This window comes from Hylobates moloch, unplaced genomic scaffold, assembly GCF_009828535.3.
Source record: "Hylobates moloch isolate HMO894 unplaced genomic scaffold, HMol_V3 SCAFFOLD_5, whole genome shotgun sequence".
In the NCBI taxonomy this organism is placed as follows: Eukaryota; Metazoa; Chordata; class Mammalia; order Primates; family Hylobatidae; genus Hylobates; species Hylobates moloch.
In genome coordinates this window covers 118,819,712-118,840,768 of record NW_026652280.1, presented here as the reverse complement: position 1 = coordinate 118,840,768, position 21,057 = coordinate 118,819,712, and the positions used below count along the sequence as shown (strand labels likewise).

Here is a 21,057-nt window from a genome sequence, read left to right as displayed (position 1 = left end):
GAGTTTTGGAATAACTTATTTTCATTTAGTTCAAAACATTTTCTAACCGTGATTTCTTCTTTGACCCATGTGTTATATAGGGAATATGTTTTTAAATTTCAAAGCATTTGGGAATTTTGTAGTTATCTGTTACTGAGTTGTAATTTAATTATACAGTGGTCAGAGAATGTGCACTATATGACATCAGTCTTTTAAAATATATTAAGACTTGATTTATGGGGCTGGGCATGGTGGCTCGTGCCTGTAATCCCAGCACTTTGAGTGGCCAAGGCAGGCGAATCACATGTGGCTAGGAGTTCAAGACCAGCCTGGCCAACATGGCGAAACCCCGTCTCTACTAAAAATACAAAAATTAGCCATGTGTGATGGCACACACCTGTGGCTCCAGCTACTCAGGAGGCTGAGCAACAGAGTGAGACTCTGTGTCAAAAAAAAAAAAATTGATTTCTGACCTAGCATATATTATCATAAATGCCCTATGTGTACTTGAAAGGAATATAAATTCTGTATGTGTCAGTTAAACAAGATGGTTAATCATGTTCAAATCTTCTATTTCTTTTCTGATTTTTTTTGACCTGCTCTGTCAGTTACTAGAAGTGGTATATTAAAAACTCTGATCATGACTGCGAATTAGTTTGTTTTTCTTTAGTCCTTTCAACTTTTGAAGTTATATTAACTGATAAAGCTATGTTAAGTTCATTATACATTTAAGATAGCGATCTTTCTGTTGAATTTAGCCTTTTATCATCATAAAATGTCCCTTTTATTACTTGCAGTATTTCTTGTCTTAAGGTCTACTTTGATGTTAATACCACTATATCTTCTTTCTTTTGTTAGTGTTTGCATAGTATATCTTTTCCCATCCTTTACTTTCAACTACCTGTCTTGATATTTAAAATGTGCTTCTTAAGAAGAGCTTGTAGTTGAATTTTGTTTTTTTATCCAGCCCAAAAATCTTTTAATTAGAATGCTTGTTTAGTTCATATATATTTCATGTAATTATTGATATAGTTAAATTTATATCTAGTATCTTGTTTTCTCTTCATTTTTTATATTCTATTCTTTTCCTTATCAAGTCTTTTTTTTAAAATAAATTCCATTTCATCTCCAATATAAACATTTGTGTTTTGCCTTTAGTCCTTCCTTTAGTTATTATACTGGAAATTTAAAAATGTATTCTTACCCTTGTTTAATAGTATGTCCTGAATATGTCATGTCCTGAATAATTCAGGAATCTTATAATAGTTTAACTTCATTTATCCCCTTTCTCTTTTGTGCGGTCGTTTCATGTATTTTACTTCAACGTATGTTATAAACTCAAGATGTTTGTGTTTTTTTTTTCAGAAAGAAAAACCCAAAAAAATAAAAGTAAGATGTTATTTTGTTATAAACACTCAGTAGACTTTTATTATTACCCACATATTTATACAGTCTGGTACTGTTTATTTCTTACTGCTCTTCAGTTTTTCCAAGTGGGTTAGATTGAATTCTCCCAGCTTTCTTTTCGTCTGAGGACATCTTTGTTTTGCAATTTTTTCTAAGATACTTTTGCTGGATTTGAAATTCAAAGTTGGCAATTTTTTTCCTTTCAGCAATTTAAAGCTTTCAATACATCACCTTCTGGCTACCGTAATTTCTGCTGAAAAAAGGCAGCTATTAAGTATTATAGTTTTCCTAAAGATAAACTGTTTATTAATATTTTCTCTGTATCTTTGATTTTTAGCAATTTGACCATGATATGCCTTACTATAATGTGGTTTGCTTGCTATTTATCCTCCATGGGGTTTGCTGAGCTTCTTGAGTCACTGGGTTGATAACTTTCATTATGTTTGTAAAATTCTTGGTCATTATCTCCTCACATCTGTATTTTGTCCCATTCTCTCTCTTCTCTCTTTCTGGGACCCCAGTCAACATGTTTTTTAGATCTCTTGACTGTATTCTATATCTCTTACATTCTGTTACCTTTTTTTTTTAACCTCTCCGCATTGCAATTGAATGTTCTCTATTAACCTGACTTTGAGTCTCCTACTTCTGTCTTCTGTTTTATTCAGTCTGCTATTAAACCCATTCTTTGTATCCTTTTGAAAACTGAGGTATAAAGTAAAATTTCCCCTTTATAGTATACAGTTCTGTGAGTTTTGACAAATGCACATTGTCATATAACCACTACCACAATCAAGATAGAGAATAATGTCATCACCCCCTAAAATGTCCTCATGCCCCTTTGCGGATAACCCCTTAACTCAGTCCTCATCCCCTGACAACTACTAATCTGTTTTCTGACCCTGTAGTTTTGCCTTTTCCAGAATGTCCAATGAATGGAATAATACACTATGGCTCTTTTCATTTAGCATAATGCATTCGAGATTCATTCATGCTGCATGCAAGAGTAGTTTCATTACTTTTTATTGCTGAGTAGTATTCCATCATATGGATGTACCACAATTTGTTTATCAATTTACCAGTTTCAGAACATTTTAGTTTTTCCAGTTGTTGGCAATTATGAATAAAGCTACTATAAATATTCACCTTCTTCATATCAGACATTCATGTCTGTAAACAGATGTTATCATTTGCTTGGGAGGATACTTAAGAGTGGGATTGCAGAATCAATAATAAATGTATGTTTAAGTTTATAAGAAACTTTCAAACTATTTTTCCAAAGTGGCTGTACTATTTTACAGTCCCACTACCAATGTATGAAAGTCATTCATTGTACTTTGAACTTAAAGTCTTATATTTAACTCTAGGACATTCATTGGATTTTTAGAAAATAAATTCTAGTTCTCTGTTAAAATACTCCATCTTTTGATCCATGTAGTCCACCTTTTCCTCTGTTTCCACTTTAACATAAATGTGTTACTTTGAAGTCTTTTTCTGCCAACTCCATCTTAGGTCTACTTTTTGGGAGTTTCTTTGTTTTTTACATTTTGAGGTGTTCTTTTCTTAGCTTTTTTATTGATGCATAGTAACTGTACATATTTATGAGGCATGTAAATGTTTACATGCATACAGTGTGTAATGATCAAATCATTGTATTTAGAATACCCATCACCTTGAACATTTATTATTTCTTTGTGTTGGTGACATTTCCCATCTTCTCCTCTAGCTGTTTTGAAATACAAAATATATGTTAACTATAGTCACTGTTGTGATATCAAACACTAGAACTTATTCCTTGTCTTGGGTCCACTTTTATTGACTGTTTTATCACTTGAGTATCAATCACTTTCCTGTTTCACCTATTAATGTTTTATTGTGCCAGACATGGTGGATGATACATTGCAGAGGTTCTAGATGATGCTGTCTCTACACAGAATGTTGAGTTTTGTTCTGGCAGGCAGTTAAGTTGCTGAGGAATAATCGTGATTTTGTTGTAACTTCATGTTAGACAATGTTATGGTAAGTTTATTTCACTTTTGCACTGAGTCCTAAGGCATAGTCCCAGGACTGAATGTGTAGGATGTTCACTTAGGTCTCTTTACTTTGTCTAGATCAGGAGATGCTAGTGTATTCTTAGCACTAAGACCCCTCTGAAATCTCTGTCCAACGTTTAGCCACCCAGAAGTTGTTCTTTATTACACCTTTGAGGGTTATGCCCTGTACATGTGCAGCTTAGGGGTTCAAGGACAATCTCTTTACACATTTTTGGGTTATGTTCTGTATAGTTCCTTTATCTTTAGCACCCTGCTTCCCAAAATCTACCTCACAGCCCCAAGCTCTTATCTGCCATTTTTTTTTCTTTTTTTTTTTTTTTTTTTTTGCACCCAGGGAGAAAATTACTCTCTACTTGAACTGTATTTCCTTTCAGTGGTGTTTGGAAAACATCTTTAGGGAAAGGAAGGGTGCATGCAGGGATCACCTTTGGTGCTTTCCTTCACTCAGCTGTCTCAGCTGTGAGCTATTTTTATCCATTACTTGAAAGCTATTGTTTTATTTATTTGTCCAATCTTATTTATTTATGGAGGGAGAGTGATGTTGATATCAGCTACGTTATTGTGAGTGAAACCAGAAGCCTCCTAAATTCTTCTTTAAAAAAAATTTTCAAATATTCAGTAAATTAACTAGATGTGATAATTTGTAAAACTCTAGAATTTCAAAGTTGTAATATGGAATAACTGAATCATAGGTTTGCCTAAAAAAAAAGTTTGATTTTTCCTAGATATCACTTAGTGCTCTTACCCAGCTGATGAAAAAGATGCCCCATTTCCGAAAACAGATTACCAAGGTAAGCAGTATTGTATATGAGATACCTAATTAGTTTTAGTTTATATTCGGTTTATATTCCATTCTGTAGTTCGATTTAGCAGTGGGTTTCATGGAATACTTGGTGTTAGTTGTCCTCTAAAACCTTACTATAGGTCTGAGAAATATCCCATATATCTAAGCTTCTTCATAACTTCTATATGTATAACCTAGATTTATCTGAATCCAGCTTAAAGTTTTCTATATCTTTGTCTTGAATAGCCTAACAGAGTAATATTTATCAACCTTATAAGAAATTCAGCACTAGATTGACTAGTGGCTGTTATTCTACATGTTTCTTTAAAGTAATAGTTACATATTAGTAGATTTAAGAGCATTTAAGCTGCTTAGTCAGGTAAACTATTTTTTTGCTCCTTACAATACTATCAGAATAATCTTAACATTTTTGTCATGTTACACCCTAGTCAACCAGTGATTTTTGTGTGTGTTAAAATACTTGAAACATTTAGAAAGATAAAGAGAATATGAACTTGAAGAACTTCTGGGTATTTTTCTCACTTTATTTTTCATTACTGTCAAACCCAAATTCAACAATTCAACACTTCCATCCCATTTATGCTGTCTGTTGATTGCCCCCTGTTGTATTAGTCTGTTCTCACATTGCTATAAGGAAATACCCAAGACTGGGTAGTTTATAAAGGAAAGAGTCTAATTGACTCACAGTTCTACATGGCTGGAAAGGCCTCAGGAAACTTACAATCATGGCAGAAAGCAAAGGGGAAGCCAGGCACCTTCTTCACAAAGCCACAGGAGGGAGAAGTACAAGCAGGGCACCTGCCAGACACTTGTAAAACCATCAGATCTCGTGAGAACTCACTCACTATTACGAGAACAGCATGGGGGAAATCACTCCCATCATCTCATGTTCCAAACACTTCCCATCAGGTCCCTCCCACAACACGTGGGGATTATGGGAACTACAAGTTGAGATTTGGGTGGGGACATAGCCAAACCATTTCACCTGTAAATCACCTTCTCATTTACTCCCTTTCTTGAGCTATTCCCTTGCTTACGTGTTACCTTCTTTCACCTCAGCCCATACTTCCTTTCAGGCCTTTCTCAAAAGTTTAATATTACCAGTTGCACAAAAGTCATTAAAATCCTTTAAATGATTGATTTCTTCTGTTTTTCAGCAAGTTGTCCATCTTAACTTAGCAGAAGATTGCATGAATAAGTTCAAGCTTAACATAGAAAAGCTCTGCAAAACTGAACAGGTATGTGCAGAATCAGAAATGCCTCTGTTCATAACAAATTTCCAGGATAAACTTTGTAAGTTAAAACCTAACTTTTTGCTTGATACAGTGGTTGGTTTTTACAGAATCACAGACTCTCTCTTATCAGGGGAGCCACCTAGGCAGTATTTAATGTCATTCCCCACTAATATTAACAAGTAGCTGTAGAGTATCTTAGTAAACTGTCCCTCCTAATATATTATATATTTTTTGTTTAATGGAATGATTTAAATTTTGGGAGCATGATTTCAGGGTGGCATTGTTGGTAGGACCTTCTCAGTACAGCATTTAGTATGGCATCCAGCAGAGCTCATTTTACAAGGGGCCTTTGATATCATGCCTCAACTGTTTAGACCATTGCCCCTCATAGAATACAAGCTGCATGTAATTTTAATCATTCTAATAGCCGTATTAACGAAGGTAAAAATTAAAAAGTGCAATTAATTTTACGAATAAGTTGGGTGCAGTGGTGTGTGCTTATAGTCCCAGCTATTCAGGAGGCTGAGGTGGGAGGATTGCTTGAGCCCAGGAGTTTGAGGGCAGCCTGGGCAAGACCCTGTCTCTTTAAAAGAAAAAAAAAAAAACAAACAAACAAACAAACAAAAAAAACTTTGACAACCTGATGTATTCAAAATATTATTTCAACATATAATCAGTATAAAAAGTTATTAATTAGATAATTTTGCATTATATTACTTCAAGTCTCCTGGTGTTTTGTACCTACAGCATATCTTAATTCAGACTGATCCCGTTTCAAGTGCTCAGTAGTCGTATGTGGCTAGTGGCCACAGTACTGGATAGCATAGGTTTAGATTAATAATTTTTATCTTCTCCGATTTATTTTTTGACCTTTTGTATTTTTTATAAACAATAGTTTACAAGTGATGTTTATATTTTCTTGTGTAATGTCATCAGTGTTCCATTAAAATTTGACAAGATTTAATAATAGATTTTGTTTGTTTTTTGTTTTTTGTTTTTTTGAGACAGAGTTTCGCTCTTGTTGCCCAGGCTAGAGTGCAATGGCCCGATCATGGCTCACTGCGACCTCTGCCCCACCGGGTTCAAGTGAGTCTCCTGCCTCAGCCTCCCGAGTAGCTGGGATTATAGGTACCCGCCACCCCGCCCAGCTAATTTTTTGTATTTTTAGTACAGATGGGGTTTTACCTTGTTGGCCAGGCTGGTCTCCAACTCCTGACCTCAGGTGATCTGCCTTGGCCTCCCAAAGTGCTGGGATTACAGGCATGAGCCACTGTACCCGGCCAATAATAGGTGTTTTTAACTAAAAAATGAATTTTGGTTATAGATCACTGACAATATTTTATTTTCATTAAGGACCTGGCACTTGGAACTGATGCAGAAGGACAGAAGGTGAAAGATTCCATGCGAGTACTCCTTCCAGTTCTACTCAACAAAAGTCATGATAATTGTGATAAAATAAGAGCAATTCTACTTTATATCTTCAGTATTAATGGTAATGGAGATAATCACTTTTTAATAAGTATTTTACTATTGATCATAAAAGAATCTTTGAAAACTGAAAGATAGTTGCTGAACTTGGTTAAGTAAAAGGGAAAATATGAAATTGAGAGAAGACTGAAGGAGATATAATTTGACTGTTTTTTATTTTAAAAGCTTTATTCATGGGTACTACCTAAAGCCTTGAAATTATTTTGGTAGCAATTATGTGATTGTGCACTCATATTTTTACCTGTTTAAGGAACTACGGAAGAAAATTTGGACAGGTTGATCCAGAATGTAAAGATAGAAAATGAGAGTGACATGATTCGTAACTGGAGTTACCTTGGTGTTCCCATTGTTCCCCAAGTAAGAAGTCTCATGTTGTGTATATACTTTATATATATGTGTATGTATGGTTGTTTGTATTAACTGTTTTTTTTTATGTGGACAGTCTTCTTAAGTTCACTCTATAGATTTTGAATAAGTAAGAATTAAAGATTTTGTTCTCTTTTCCATATGTAATTTGGGCAAATGCAGTTTTCTAGCGAATTTGTATTTTGTGGCTTCTGTCATAATTCACTACTTATACTTTTGTCTTTATGATTCATTTATAACAATTGTCATATTTTAGTTAAACGTGTAACCTTTAACTATAATATGACAGAGAAAATAAGTATATATTTTCTTGATTAAAAAAATTTAGGTTCGCTGGGTATGGTGGCTCACACCTATAATCCCAACACTTTGGGAGACGCTGAGGCAGGAGGATTTCTTGAGCCCAGGAGTTCGAGACCAGCCTGGGCATCATAGTAAGACCTCGCCTCTACAAAAAACAAAAAAATAGCCAGGTGTGTTGGTGTGTGCCTGTAGTCCCAGCTACTCAGGAGGCTGAGGATCTCATAAGCCCAGGAGGTCAAGGCTGCGGTGGGCCAAAATCACACCACTGTACTCCAGCACAAAGCGAGACTGTCTCAAAAAAAAAAAAAAAAAAAAAAAAACAGGCTCAAAGTCAAATTTTGAAGAGCTCTATTTAGAATCTCACTTTCCCATCTTTTTTTTTTTTTCGAGACAGAGGCTCTCTCTGTAGCACAGGCTGGAGTGCAGTGGCATGACCTCGGCTCACGGCAACCTCTGCCTCCCAGGTTCAAGCAACTTTCCTGCCTCAGCCTCCTGCCTGGGATTACAGGCGCCTGCCATCCGCCCAGCTAATTTTTGTATTTTTAGTAGAGACAGGGTTTCACTCTGTCGGCCAGGCTGGTCTCGAACTCCTGACCTCAGGTGATCTGCCTGCCTCAGCCTCCCAAAGTTCTGGGATTACAGGTGTGAGCCACTGCATCCAGCCCTGTCAAGTTTTTGTGTGTGTGTGTGTGTGTGTGTGTGTGTGTGTGTGTGTGTTTTTTTTTTGAGATGTAGTCTCACTCTGTCACCCAGGCTGGAGTGCAGTGGCTCGATCTCAGCTCACTGCAAGCTCTGCCTCCTGAGTTCATGCCATTCTCCTGCCTCAGCCTCCCTAGTAGCTGGGACTACAGCCATCAAGTTTTATAATACTTTTATTTTAATAGACATATGTTCTGATATGATTATAAATAAATTTTAGCATTAAAGCACAAAATACTGTTCAGTGGAGTTATGTGACCACACTCAGATTTTTTAAAGTAGGCATCTCCACTCTTAGTTTTAAGTCAAATACAATATAGTATTTACTGGTAAATTAAATATCTTTGTTAGGAAACATAAGAGTATTACATTTGAATAGAATTACTTGTTTTTAATTTTTTCCTCTAATTGTATTAGTCTCAACAAGGCAAACCGTTAAGAAAGGATCGGTCTGCAGAAGAAACTTTTCAGCTCTCTCGATGGACACCTTTTATCAAAGATGTTATGGAGGTAAAAATCATTACAATTTTTTCTTCTACCTGAGTGCCCTCTTTAGAGTATTCTTTACTTTTTGTAGTTTATGTCAGTCTGAGTATATATATTGGGCAGGAAGTTTCTGTAGTGGTTGGAGGCTTCACAAAAAAGCCCATATCTGGGGTCAAGGGAGGAGAGGAAACTCTTGAAGATTCTTCTGTTTTTTTTTTCTTTTTGAGACAGAGTCTCACTCTGTCACCCAGGCTGGAGTGCAGTGGCACAGTCTTGGCTCACTGCAACCTCTGCCTCCAAGGTTCCAGTAATGCTCTTGCCTCAGCCTCCCAAGTAGCTGGGACTACAGGCACATGCCACCACGCCTGGCTAATTTTTGTATTTTTAGTGGAGACAGGGTTTCACTATGTTGGCCAGGCTGGTCTTGAACTCCTGACCTCATGATCCACCCACCTTGGCCTCCCAAAGTGCTGGGATTACAGGTGTGAGCCACTGCACCCGGCTGAAGATTCTTTTCTTAAAGACCTCAGACAAACTCACTACTGACTGTTTCAAAATAAAAAAAAATAAACACATATATGCTTTATGAAAAATACTGCTTTGTTTTAATAACTGTATGTGGCAAAATATAATTTATTTGAATGAAAGTTCAACAAAAATAACATTTGTATGTGGACCACTATTAGAAAGTGTTAGATGCCAATATTCTTGGAAATGTTTTTGGATTAAAATGTAAACTTCATTATAGTTTGCTGTCAGATGAATCATGCCTTTAATACTGTTTACGCTTAGAGAACATTATTCAATTATAGGAAATTATAAAATGAGCAAATTTTAAAATTACTTTATGAGCTTAATAAAATCATGACACTGATTCTTCGGTCATGATCATATAGTTTTTATTCCCCTTTTCCTTTGACTTAAACCCCAGTTTATAGTTTCTTTTGGGAGCTAATTTGGTACAGTGCATAACTATGATTTCTCTGTTTTGCTTGGCTAGTTTTATGTTATTCACACATGCTTAAACATATATGAAAAATCTAAAGAATTTAGACTTTGTTTTCTCTAACATAAGAATTTTTTTTCCTTTCTCACAAGGATGATGTAGAACTAAGTAGTTTCTTATGGCTAGTTTTTTGTTTTTTGTTTTTTTAAACATATTCCTAATCAGTTTACCATGGCTAGTATTTGTAAAATAAGAAATGACTTTCTTGAACCCCTTAACAAAGATTTGCATGTTAAATTCAGAAAATACACATTTGGATCCATGACAGTCTTAGGCCTTTAGAATTTCTCCTGAAACTTGATTTCCTCCCTTCTTGCAGTCTTACTGAAATATTCTTGGACTACTGAGTACTTTGTGCCCAATCCATGTGCCTACTTGTTAATACTACTTATACTACCATGCTGTAAAGCAGTGGTCTCCATACTTTTCAGTTCATGCACACCTAACCATAAAAAAAATGTGAGCATGAACCTATTTACTTATAAGTTAAGCATTACTGTAATAAAAAAATATAATCTGTGTGTACAGTGTATTTATATACATATATATATCATAAAATCTAACACTGAAAAAAGGGAAAATTTTAAAGAATAAAATGAAAAAGAAAACTTCCCATATCCCATTGGAGTGTCTTGAGTACCCCTAGGCCATAGCAGTAGTAGCTATGAAGGGCAAAGCTTTAGAAGTATGTCACGACTGGAATAACGATTAGAGACCCCCGGCACCATAGAACTAAAGGCTCTGATAAGGTGCCTGGAATCCTTATAACAGCATGGGGACCCTCCAAATGAAGAAAGGGAGTCATGCAGCAAATATTGGTTTAATAAGTAAATGATTTCACTAATTTTTGAAGGAAATAAGGTTTGTGAGTTTCAAAGAAAAGGCTAATCTTATACTAAATATTTATGTCTAAGGTTCCTCAATTGCAAACACAAGTTTTGACCTTTATGCCAAACAAAGTCCTGCAATTTACAATTTTATTGATGGAATTAACTCTTTCCTTCCTTAGGATGCTATTGATAATAGATTAGATTCAAAAGAATGGCCATATTGTTCCCAGTGTCCAGCAGTCTGGAATGGTTCAGGAGCTGTAAGGTAAATTCTATAAGTGAAGATCAATGAAATTTTCATTCTATGGACTAATAATTTAAAATGGTACACAGATACTCATATTTGGCAACTTTCTTTCAAGTATATAATCCTGTATTTTTTCTTTAACTGTAACTTGTTTTAAATGAATCCAGATAAGCAATATGAAAATGTACTTTATTATAAAAAATATTTTCATGAAACAAGAAGTATTTCCTTTCCCAGCTCCTCTTCCTTCACATAGCAGAGACCTTAATCCTTTTTGATAATTATTTTTGTGTTGAGGTACTTTAAACATAGAAAGATATAGAGAATGTTACAATGCATACCGTTATACCCAGTGCCCAGCTTATTAACTAACTCATTGTAAGTATAATTCAAGCTTCCTGTATATCACACTCTGGTTTTATTATTTTCCCTTTATTTTCTGTCCTGAATTTGGTGTTTATTGCGTGTATGTCTTTATACTTTTTCTATATATGTTTGTATCCTAAACAGTGTCTTGAGTTATATCTTGCAGGATTTCCTCTTCATCTTTGGCTTTCAGCCATTTAACTGTATTGTGTCTAGGTATAGTTCTCTTTGTGTTTATTCTACCTGAGGATTGTTGAGTTTCTTAAATCTGTAAGTTAATAATTTTCATCAAATTCGGGAAGTTTTCAGGCATTATTTTTTTCAAATATTTTTCTGCCCCTTTCTCACTCCTTCCTCTCTTTCTGAAACTCCTGTTACACATAAGTTGGAGGGTTTGACATTGTCCTGTGAGTTACTGAGACTCTTTTCTTTCATCCTTTTTAAATTTGTTATTGTACTTTCACATGTAGAATTTCCATTTGATTTTTTTTATTTCCATTTCTGACTGTTGAGATTCCCTGTTGTTAACTTGTTAGCATATTTTTCTTTTTAATTCTTTCGATCATATTTATAACTGCTTGGAAGTCCCTAACATCTGAGTCTACTCAGGGTTAATTCCTATTGAATGTATTTTTCCCCCCAAGTATGAGTCACACATTCCTGTTTCTTTGTATATCTACTAATTTTGGGTTGAAAATTGGACCTTTTAGATAATGTATTATAGCAACTCCAAATTGTTTTAGTAATTTGTGTGGACTTCAACTATGGAATCTTTCTCTCTTGCTCTCTTGTAGCCACTGATGTCCTTGTTGAGTTTTTAAAAGTCTTAAATTTTTTATCTTAGCTTCTAGTGGTTGCCCTTATGTCTGTGTAGTTTAGAGGTCAGTCAGTTATCTGTTCAGACACTTCAAGCCTGTATGGCTTCCATCCTCTACTGATCAAGCTGAGTGTAGATTAGGGGTTGCATTCCAAAATAGGCGTTCTTAAGTCTCCCTCCTTTTTTTAATTTTTTTTTTTTTTAAATAGAGGCAGGGCCTCTCTGTTGCCCACACTGGAGTGGAGGAGTGCAGTGGCATGATCGTAGCTTATTATAAACTCAAACTCATGGGCTCAGGTGAGCCTCCCACCTCAGCCTCCCAGGTAGCTAGGGTTCTAGGTATGTGCCACCATACCCAGCTAATTTTTAAATGTCTTGTAGAGACAGGGTCTCACTATGTTGCCCAGGCTGGTCTTGAACTCCTGGGCTCAAGCGATCTTCCTGCCTCAGCTTCCCAAAGCACTGAGATTATAGATGTGAGACACTACACCCAGCCCTTTTTTCCCTCATTTTTTTTCCTGGACTTTCTCAGGTTTTCCCCACACATGGCATAGTTTGTCAACTAACCATGTGTAGAGAGCTTATCTTTTCTTTCTTTGGCTTCTTTACTTCTGGGATTTCCTTATTAAATTTCTACCTGGCTGGGTGTGGTGGCTCATGTCTGTAATCCCAGCACTTTGGGAGGCCAAGGCGGGCAGATCACTCGAGGTCAGGAGTTCGAGACCAGCCTGACCAACTTAGTGAAACCCCATCTCTACTAAAAATACAAAAATTAGCTAGGCATGGTGGCATACTCCTGTAATGCCAGCTATTCAGGAGGCTGAGGCAGGAGAATCGCTTGAACCTGGGAGGCAGAGGTTGCAGTGAGCCAAGATCATGCCACTGCACTCCAGCCTAGGTGACGGAGTGAGACTTCACCTCAAATTAATTAATTAATTAAATTTATTTATTTATTTATTTGTACCTGATTGGCTGCCCATCCTAAGTTGAGACCACACCTAGCAAAGCTGCAGGATTTTGTATTCGCCTCACTGCCCCACCTTGAATCAAGTCTTCCACCAATGCAGTAAAGCTATAATTTTTATCTGACTGAACTGGGAGAGCAGTGAGGGTTAGATGCAGCCCAGGCTAGAAGGTTACATATTCACCACCACCATTCTTACCAGATATGTTAGCAGATATTCAAGATTAAATGCTTCTCAATTTGTTGTCTGCCTATGGTTTCCAGTTAACCTGAAATGTTTTGTTTTCCCTACAATTTCATCCAGGTATATACTTGTTTTCTTAGAGGGGAATCTCCTGACCACCTTATTCTGCCGTGACAAGTGCTCTCTATCTTATGTTTTTAAACTTAATGCGGTGTCATATTGTGTGTCCTCCTGCAGCCTGCTTTTTTGTTTCTGTCACATTATGTTTGTGAAATTTATCCCAGACTGATACATGTATAAATTTTCACTGCTAGTTGGTATATAGTTATATGAGTATAGCAATTTATTCATCTGTTTTCCACATGATAGAAATTTAGGCTGTCTCAAAACTGGCATTATTACAAACAGTATGCAGTGAGCATTCTTGTACTTTTATGTATATCTGGATAGGATGCTTCCCTTGGACTGAGGACTTTGCTTTTGCTTTATTTTTTCCTTTTCTACAAAAGATTTGGAAGTTATGTTATCTATTTTTATTCTTGTAGCAGTTTATTACTAAGGGTATTTGACTCAACAAAGTCTAAGATTAATTAGTATCTCTGCTCTCCTCTTGAACAATACAAGAACCTTAGACCAACTGGATGTAAACCATGCACCCCTTAAATGTTATAATACTTCATTTGTGTTCACTTTATATCTTTTTTACCCCCCATATTACTAAGCAGCATTATTGGTTTTTTAAAATTCAGTTGTATGTGCATGTGAACCTGTTAAATCACCCACCACCCCTTTTGTGTGGGCTCAGTTTCTTTTTTCTGAAGTGTATCCTTTGATGTGGGTCTCTTGGTGGTAGTCTTTTTTATTTTTTTCCAAGACAGAGTCTTGCTCTGTCGCCCAGGCCGCAGTGCGGTGGCACGATCTCAGCTCACTACAACCTCTGCCTCCCGGGCTCAAGCAGTTCTCGTGTCTCAGCCTCCTGACTAGCTGGGATTACAGATGTGCACCACCACGCCCTGCTGATTTTTGTATTTTTAGCAGAGACGGGGTTTCACCATGTTGTCCAGGCTGGTCTCAAACTCCTGACCTTTGATCCACCCACCTCGGCCTCCCAAAGTGCTGGGATTACAGGTGTGCACCACTGCGCCTGGCCAGTGGTGGTAGTCTTTACAGTTTTATTCGTTTCTTCATGTGGTCGTTGTTCTTAGCCAGCTATGAATTTCTAAGAGCTGAGGTATGTTCAGTCAACACTTGTTCTACTTTAGCTCTTGGGAAGGTGGAGGGGGTTGTGTTTTCTGTCAGTCTTGTTGTACCTTTGTGAATAATTAACCTTTTTTCTCTGGTTGTTTTTTGTCCTTGGTTCTGTATATTCCCTGTGCTATGTGTATCTGAGGATTTATTTTTGTTTCTTTCTTTGAGATTCATTTATATTTCCTGAATCTGAGGATTTACATCTTTCATAAATTCTTCAAATATTGCCACTTCTGTAGTCTTGGTTTTGTTAGAACATCTTATTCTGTCATAATGTCTCTTAATTTCTTACACTTTTTTATTTCTTCTGCTGGTGTTTCATTCTAGAAATTTTTCTTCAGATTTAGTTTTCAGTTCTTTAGGTCTCTTACACTGTGTCTCATCTGCTGTGTAAGCTGTTTTTTCTTTTTCTATTTTCAGTGACTTTATTTTTCCGTTTTAGAAGTTCTCATGTTTCTTTTTTAAATATGCTTGGACTTGTTGTTATTTCTTATTTTGTCATACTCTCTATCCTCCTTTATTGTCTATTGTCATTTTAAACATACCTAATTTGTAGTCTATATCTAATAAATTCACTAATTTACACGCTTTGGGTTCAATTCTGTTGCCTTTTATTTCTGCAGACTCATAGTTACTTACTTCAATATGTGTTTGTAATTTTGAATGCTGAGTTTATTTCGGTAGCCAGCATTGAGAGCGGGTCCCTTCAGGCAGGTTTTGCATGTGCTTTTGCCAGATTAGAGGTTTTTTCTTTTTTGTGTTAATTTCTCAGTTCTCATCAGACCATGAAGATGGTGTGATAAATACCTAAGACTCTATGAGACAGGCCTGTGGCTAAATTATCAGAGGAGAAGCTTCCTTGCATCTCCCCTTGCCTTTGAGGTTGTCCTGACCTTATGCAGGGTGTCAGCTCCCAATCTGTACCTTGCACAGTACCCAGGGCTCGGCCCCTTGTTTGCTAAGATCAGAAAATACTCCACAAGGCAGACCAAGCCTCAACTCAGTTTACCATTCTAGTATTAGCTTCCTTTTTACCAATAGCCCTGGAGAGTTCTCTGACTTGTTTACTCTCAGCTATGCTTTAAAAACATGTTTGCTCTTAATCAGTGCTCCTTGGTGCTATTTAGAGGGAAGTTTTCAGGATCTAGGGATTTGATTATCTTTATATCTCTCAATCTTCACATGTATGTGAAACAAATTAAATATAATCCCATTGCTCTAAAATTGCTATTCAGAAGCTTAGAAATTGTTAGAATTGTTTTGAGCAGTGTTGTCTCCTTTTCTTTTGCCTTCTTACTCCATTTCTCTCTGTTGAAACAGTTCTTAAGCCAAAGTTATGTTTTTAATACGTCCTTGACTTTGTATGGGAACAAGAGTGGATCTTGTTCCTGTTTCATCTTTCAAAAGGAAAGGAAATTTTTAATTTTAATTTTTAAAATTTGTTTCCTGTTGTTCACTGCCTCATTCTTTAAGGTAATGAATGGGAGCGATCATCTGAAAGGCTAGATTCAGATTTTTTTTTTTTTTTTTTTTTTTTGAGACGGAGTCTCGCTCTGTCACCCAGGCTGGAGTCCAGTGGTGTGATCTTGGCTCACTGCAACCTCCACCTCCCAGATTCAAGCGATTCTTCTGCCTCAGTCTCCTGAGTAACTGGGACTACAGGCATGTGCCACCATGCCCAGCTAATTTTTGTATTTTTAGTAGAGATGGGGTTTCACCATGTTGGCCAGAATGGTCTCGATCTCTTGACCTCATGATCCGCCCACCTCGGCCTCCCAAAGTGCTGGGATTACAGACGTGAGCCACCACGCCCAGCCAAGAACATTATTAAAAGTTTGCTATGGGGCTGGGTGCAGTGGTGCACCCCTGTAAGTCCACCTACTTGAGGCTGAAGTGGGAGGATTGCTTGAGCCTAAGAGTTCGAGGCTGTAGTGCCCTGTGATGGTGCTGGTCCGCAGCTACTGCACTGTAGCCTAGGCAGCATAGCAAGACCCCATCTCTAACAAAACAAAAATTTGCTATGAGATCCTATACTGCAAGGCATTCTAGGTCATCCAGAACAGTGGCTCTCAAAGTAGGTAACAAAATGAACAATTGGGTACTTATTTTTACCTAAAAAAGAAGAAATTAAGTTTTACTAATATATACTAGTACACATATGTCATTTACACATTAATATATTTGTTTATAAATGAATGTTTATTTTGAAGTATTTACTTTTCAAATAGAAGCTAAAAATTTTTACCAGTGGAGCTTGTGAACAAAAAAAGTAATTCCTATGCTCTAGAGCAGTGCTAGCCAATAGAACTTTCTGCAGTGATAGAAAGGTTCTATATTGGCACTGTCCAGTATGACAGCCACTAGCTACATGTGGCTCTTGGGTACTGGATATGTGGCTAAGTATGGATGAAGAACTGAATTTCTTATTTCATTTAATTTTAACTAATTTAAATTTAAATAGCCTCATGTGGCTAGTGGCTACTATATGGGACTCTGGGGATCTAGAGCAATCTGGAGGAGGAATGGTAAAAGTAATGACTACTATTTATTGAGTACTTACCCAACACCAGATTCTGTACTTAGTGTGTTCTGTACATTGTTTCATTTCATCCTTGTAACAGCCTTTGAGGTTTAGAGAGAAGTTAAGTAATTTGCTGAAAGTCCTACTGAATCAAAAACAAGCAGAATAAAAATGGAAACACAGGTCTTAATTCTTAACAGCCAACCTCCTACCATCGTAGGTTCCTGAATTCCATTCCAGCAAGTAACAACCTAATACCACATCAGCTCCAAAGTATTACTTGCCCCTTTCCCCTTCACATCTTCAAAACCTTTTTCAGTGCCACTCTCTAATTTTTTTTCAATTTCAAGAAGCTGCAGACTTCTCAGGTATATTATTTCTTCTTATGAAATAATAAGGGAGGATGTTAGCTCTACTCTATAGGTTAAAATGCCAAGCCAGATTATGCATGATTTGTTAGAATTGTTTTTGAAATGTGGCTGTCCTGCTTAACTCTTGGTTAGTCATACTATGGTTAAGTCATTTCCTTAAAAATCAGTGTAATTGGGCTGGGCGCAGTGGCTCACGCCTGTTATCCCAGCATTTTGGGAGGCCATGGTAGGCAGATCACGAGGTCAGGAGTTCAAGACAAGCCTGGCCAACATGGTGAAACCCTGTCTCTACTAAAAATACAAAAATTAGCTGAGCATGGTGGCGCATGCCTGTAATCCTAGCTACTTGGGAGGCCGGGAGAGGAGAATTGCTTGAACCGTGACGCAGGAGGCGGAGGTTGCAGTGAACCAAGATTGCTCCACTACACTCCAGCCTGGGCTACAAAGTGAGACTCCATCTTAAAAAAAAAAAAATCAATGTAATTGGTAGCAAGTTTGAATTTGGTTGAGTTAGGCTTTTTAAGTCTACAAGCATTATGGCTTTGGAAATGTTTATAACATGTTTACTTTTTTTTTTTTAATTACTTTTTAGTGCTCGCCAGAAACCCAGAGCTAATTATTTAGAAGACCGAAAAAATGGGTCAAAGCTGATTGTTTTTGTAATTGGAGGGATTACATACTCTGAAATGCGTTGTGCTTATGAAGTTTCTCAGGCACATAAATCCTGTGAAGTTATTATTGGTAAGACTTTCGTTTTCTTCTTTTCTGTTTTTTTGTTTGTTTGCTTTGTTTTTTTCTTTTTTTTGAGACTAAGTCTCGCTCTTGTCCCCCAGGCTGGAGTGCAATGGCGCAATCTTGGCTCACCACAACCTCCGCCTCCCAGGTTCAAGCGATTCTTCTGCCTCAGCCTCCTGAGTAGCTAGGATTACAGGCGTCTGCCACCATGCCAGGCTAATTTTTGTATTTTTAATAGAGACAGGGTTTCACCGTGTTGGCCAGGCTGGTCTCAAACTCCTGACCTCAGGTGATCTGCCCGCCTCGGCCTCCCAAAGTGCTGGGATTACAGGTGTGAGCCACCGCACCCGGCCTTCTTTTCTGTTTTTAAACAAACTCTAAATGCAAAAGTATACATGTAAAATGTTATCTTGTGTTACACATTTGAGACAAAATTTAATGCAAAAAAATTGTTAACCATAGAATGTGTTTTGTCTGATGTGCTGGAGTTTTTTCCTAGTTGACTTTTTGATAGTTTTATTTTAAAATGTGCTTATTTGAGGAAAAGGAGCTTGCTCCTTTAAAATAGTATGTTCTATACGTTTGTTTAATCATTAAATAGTTTTTGATGCACAAATACATTTCTACTTCAAAAATATTTTGAATTTTTTTGTGGATATGGACATTACATTGGCAAGGCCTGTGTGGAATTAAGTTTTAAGAATTTCAGGCCGTGGCTCAGGCCTGTAATTCCAGCACTTTGGGAAGCCAAGGCAGAAGGATCACTTGAGGCCATGAGTTTGAAACCAGCCTGGGCAATAAAACAAAACTCCGTCTCTACAAAAAATTAAAAAATAAGAATTTCAGTCAAAGCCAATGATAGGTAAACTCTCCTGACCCATGGAGGCGCTGGATCTGTGTGTTAAGCCTTGACCTGCAGCACTGCTTAGTGGATCTCTATTATTGAACATTAACTGTTGTAGTGCTGAAGATAGGATAATCCCCAGTTTTGCCCTTCATCGTACCAATGTATAGCACAAAGTAGGCAAAGCACTAGGAATGGCCACTGTTTCTGAAAAGTTACTGAACATGCCCAGTGGCGAAGAAGGATTGAAATATTGCAGTATAGGCAGATTTCAGGAAGATGTCTTACAGAAATTTTGTTACATTACCCCAGGCTACTGCACTTTACATACTTGAAGGACAACACATTATATCAAGCGAAGGAAAATTGATTTAACTGCTGGCCTCTGAAAAATTCTCTTTTCTCCTACCAGGTTCTACACATATTTTAACACCCAAAAAGCTGTTGGATGATATAAAGATGCTGAATAAACCCAAGGATAAAGTCTCCTTTATTAAAGATGAATAGCGTTTATTTTTGGAGGGTTTAAAGATTCTTACTAATATGTTGAACTAAAATAGAAAGAAAATGTTGCTGTCATGTAATTTAAACAATGTAAATATTTTATGGAATAATGGCTTTTCAAATACATTTCTTAAGGAACCGTTTATGGTTATGTATTACTGGATTTGTCATTTTTGATAATTTAAATATTGCTGCTGCTTTGTAGATGATGAGAAGAAATGTTAAAATGCTTTCTAAAAGGAAATTTTTTCACCTTTGGAGGAGAATATATTAGAGTTGTGGGTAATTTTTCACAGCCACCTATGTACATACTAACTACCCATTGGATACTTATATCTAAAAGTCTCATGCTGAAGTATAGTTTTTGGGAAAGAATGATTTTAAATAAAGAGATTGTAAAAGTAAAAAACTGTAAATTATATGTATGATAGAATTGTTTCCTCTAAGTGTAGTTTTTCTTTCAACTAAAATTCAGTTTGTTTTATGTGTAAAATAATTCAGTCATTAATAGAAATGGAGTGATTTCAGTGTATACTATTTTGCCACATACTTGTAAAGAACACGATTTTATATAATTTTGAAATCATGTATGTTTAAATTAGAAAACCAAAAATCATGAACATTCTAAGAGAAAATGAATATAAAATTTAAAAAATTATTCTGGTTTGTGTTTTCTGTAGGGGAAGGGGAAAGTTAGAAATTTTAAAAGTTCTAATTTAGAGTAACAAAGAAGAAAAGGAATCTACCATAATATTCCCACAAAGATAACTCCTAATGACTTTTTCAAAAATAATGTAATCTCTATATAGGGTTAGATAATATATGTCTGCAGATGTGTTTTGTTAAACAAAGGAAACATCTTTGTTTCAAATCTCTTCTTTTACTTGACCTCATGGTGTTCTGTCATACAGCAGACCATAGTTTTACTGATTCAGAGTTTTGCTCTTATAAATAATGCTGCATTGTTTGGGTACATACCTTTGCAGACTTACACAAACATTTCCATAATGTAAATTCCTAGCAGTGGTCAAGGGATTTGTGCATTTAAATATTGATGGATATCCATTTTTAATTTTTATGTAAGTAAATCCATTGCTTTTCCATTTTGGCTTCTGAATTTCACATGCTACTTAGAAATACCTTCCACACTCCAGGATTATAAATTTTTGATAGATTCATTCTATTTTTTTACAGGTAACTCACCATCTGGAATTGATTTTAGTGTAAGACTGTGTGCTAGATGTTGTCTCTTAGCACTTGGCATGGCGTCCCGTGTCTCCTTACCCCATACCACAGGGGATGAAAGGCTAAACATGAAATTTTTCAGATTCTAAGATAAGTAAGGTCTGAACAGTTTATATTCTACCAATGATGTGCACTTGGTCAAGATTTAGAGGCGGAGGCCATCTACTATGCCAGTAAACAGTCTCCTGCAGACAGGAATTGTTTGTAGCAACCAGACTCCACATTTTAGTGTCTTGTCACCTGCTTCGTGGGTATGAGTTAATGCTGTGGCAGCAGCACTAGCTTCCTGTCCTTTGGGTCACAGATGGTAAAATGATCGTGGGTCTCCAGTTTCTGCTCTTACTGCTTTTTCAATA

General features: G+C 36.5%; 1 protein-coding gene across 1 annotated transcript in view; it reads left to right on the top strand.

Moving 5' to 3' along the window:
* The window catches only part of STXBP3 (syntaxin binding protein 3), a 65,651-nt gene extending 46,052 nt beyond the window's left edge, over positions 1-19,599 (top strand). Inside the window, exons 12-19 of the mRNA XM_032155177.2 lie at positions 4,163-4,228; positions 5,400-5,480; positions 6,831-6,969; positions 7,216-7,322; positions 8,751-8,843; positions 10,835-10,920; positions 17,966-18,114; positions 19,365-19,599. Coding sequence (XP_032011068.1) covers positions 4,163-4,228; positions 5,400-5,480; positions 6,831-6,969; positions 7,216-7,322; positions 8,751-8,843; positions 10,835-10,920; positions 17,966-18,114; positions 19,365-19,459 — 816 coding nt within the window. The 3' untranslated portion in view covers positions 19,460-19,599. The remainder of the gene's footprint in view (positions 1-4,162; positions 4,229-5,399; positions 5,481-6,830; positions 6,970-7,215; positions 7,323-8,750; positions 8,844-10,834; positions 10,921-17,965; positions 18,115-19,364) is intronic.
* The last annotated feature ends 1,458 nt before the right edge of the window (positions 19,600-21,057 follow it).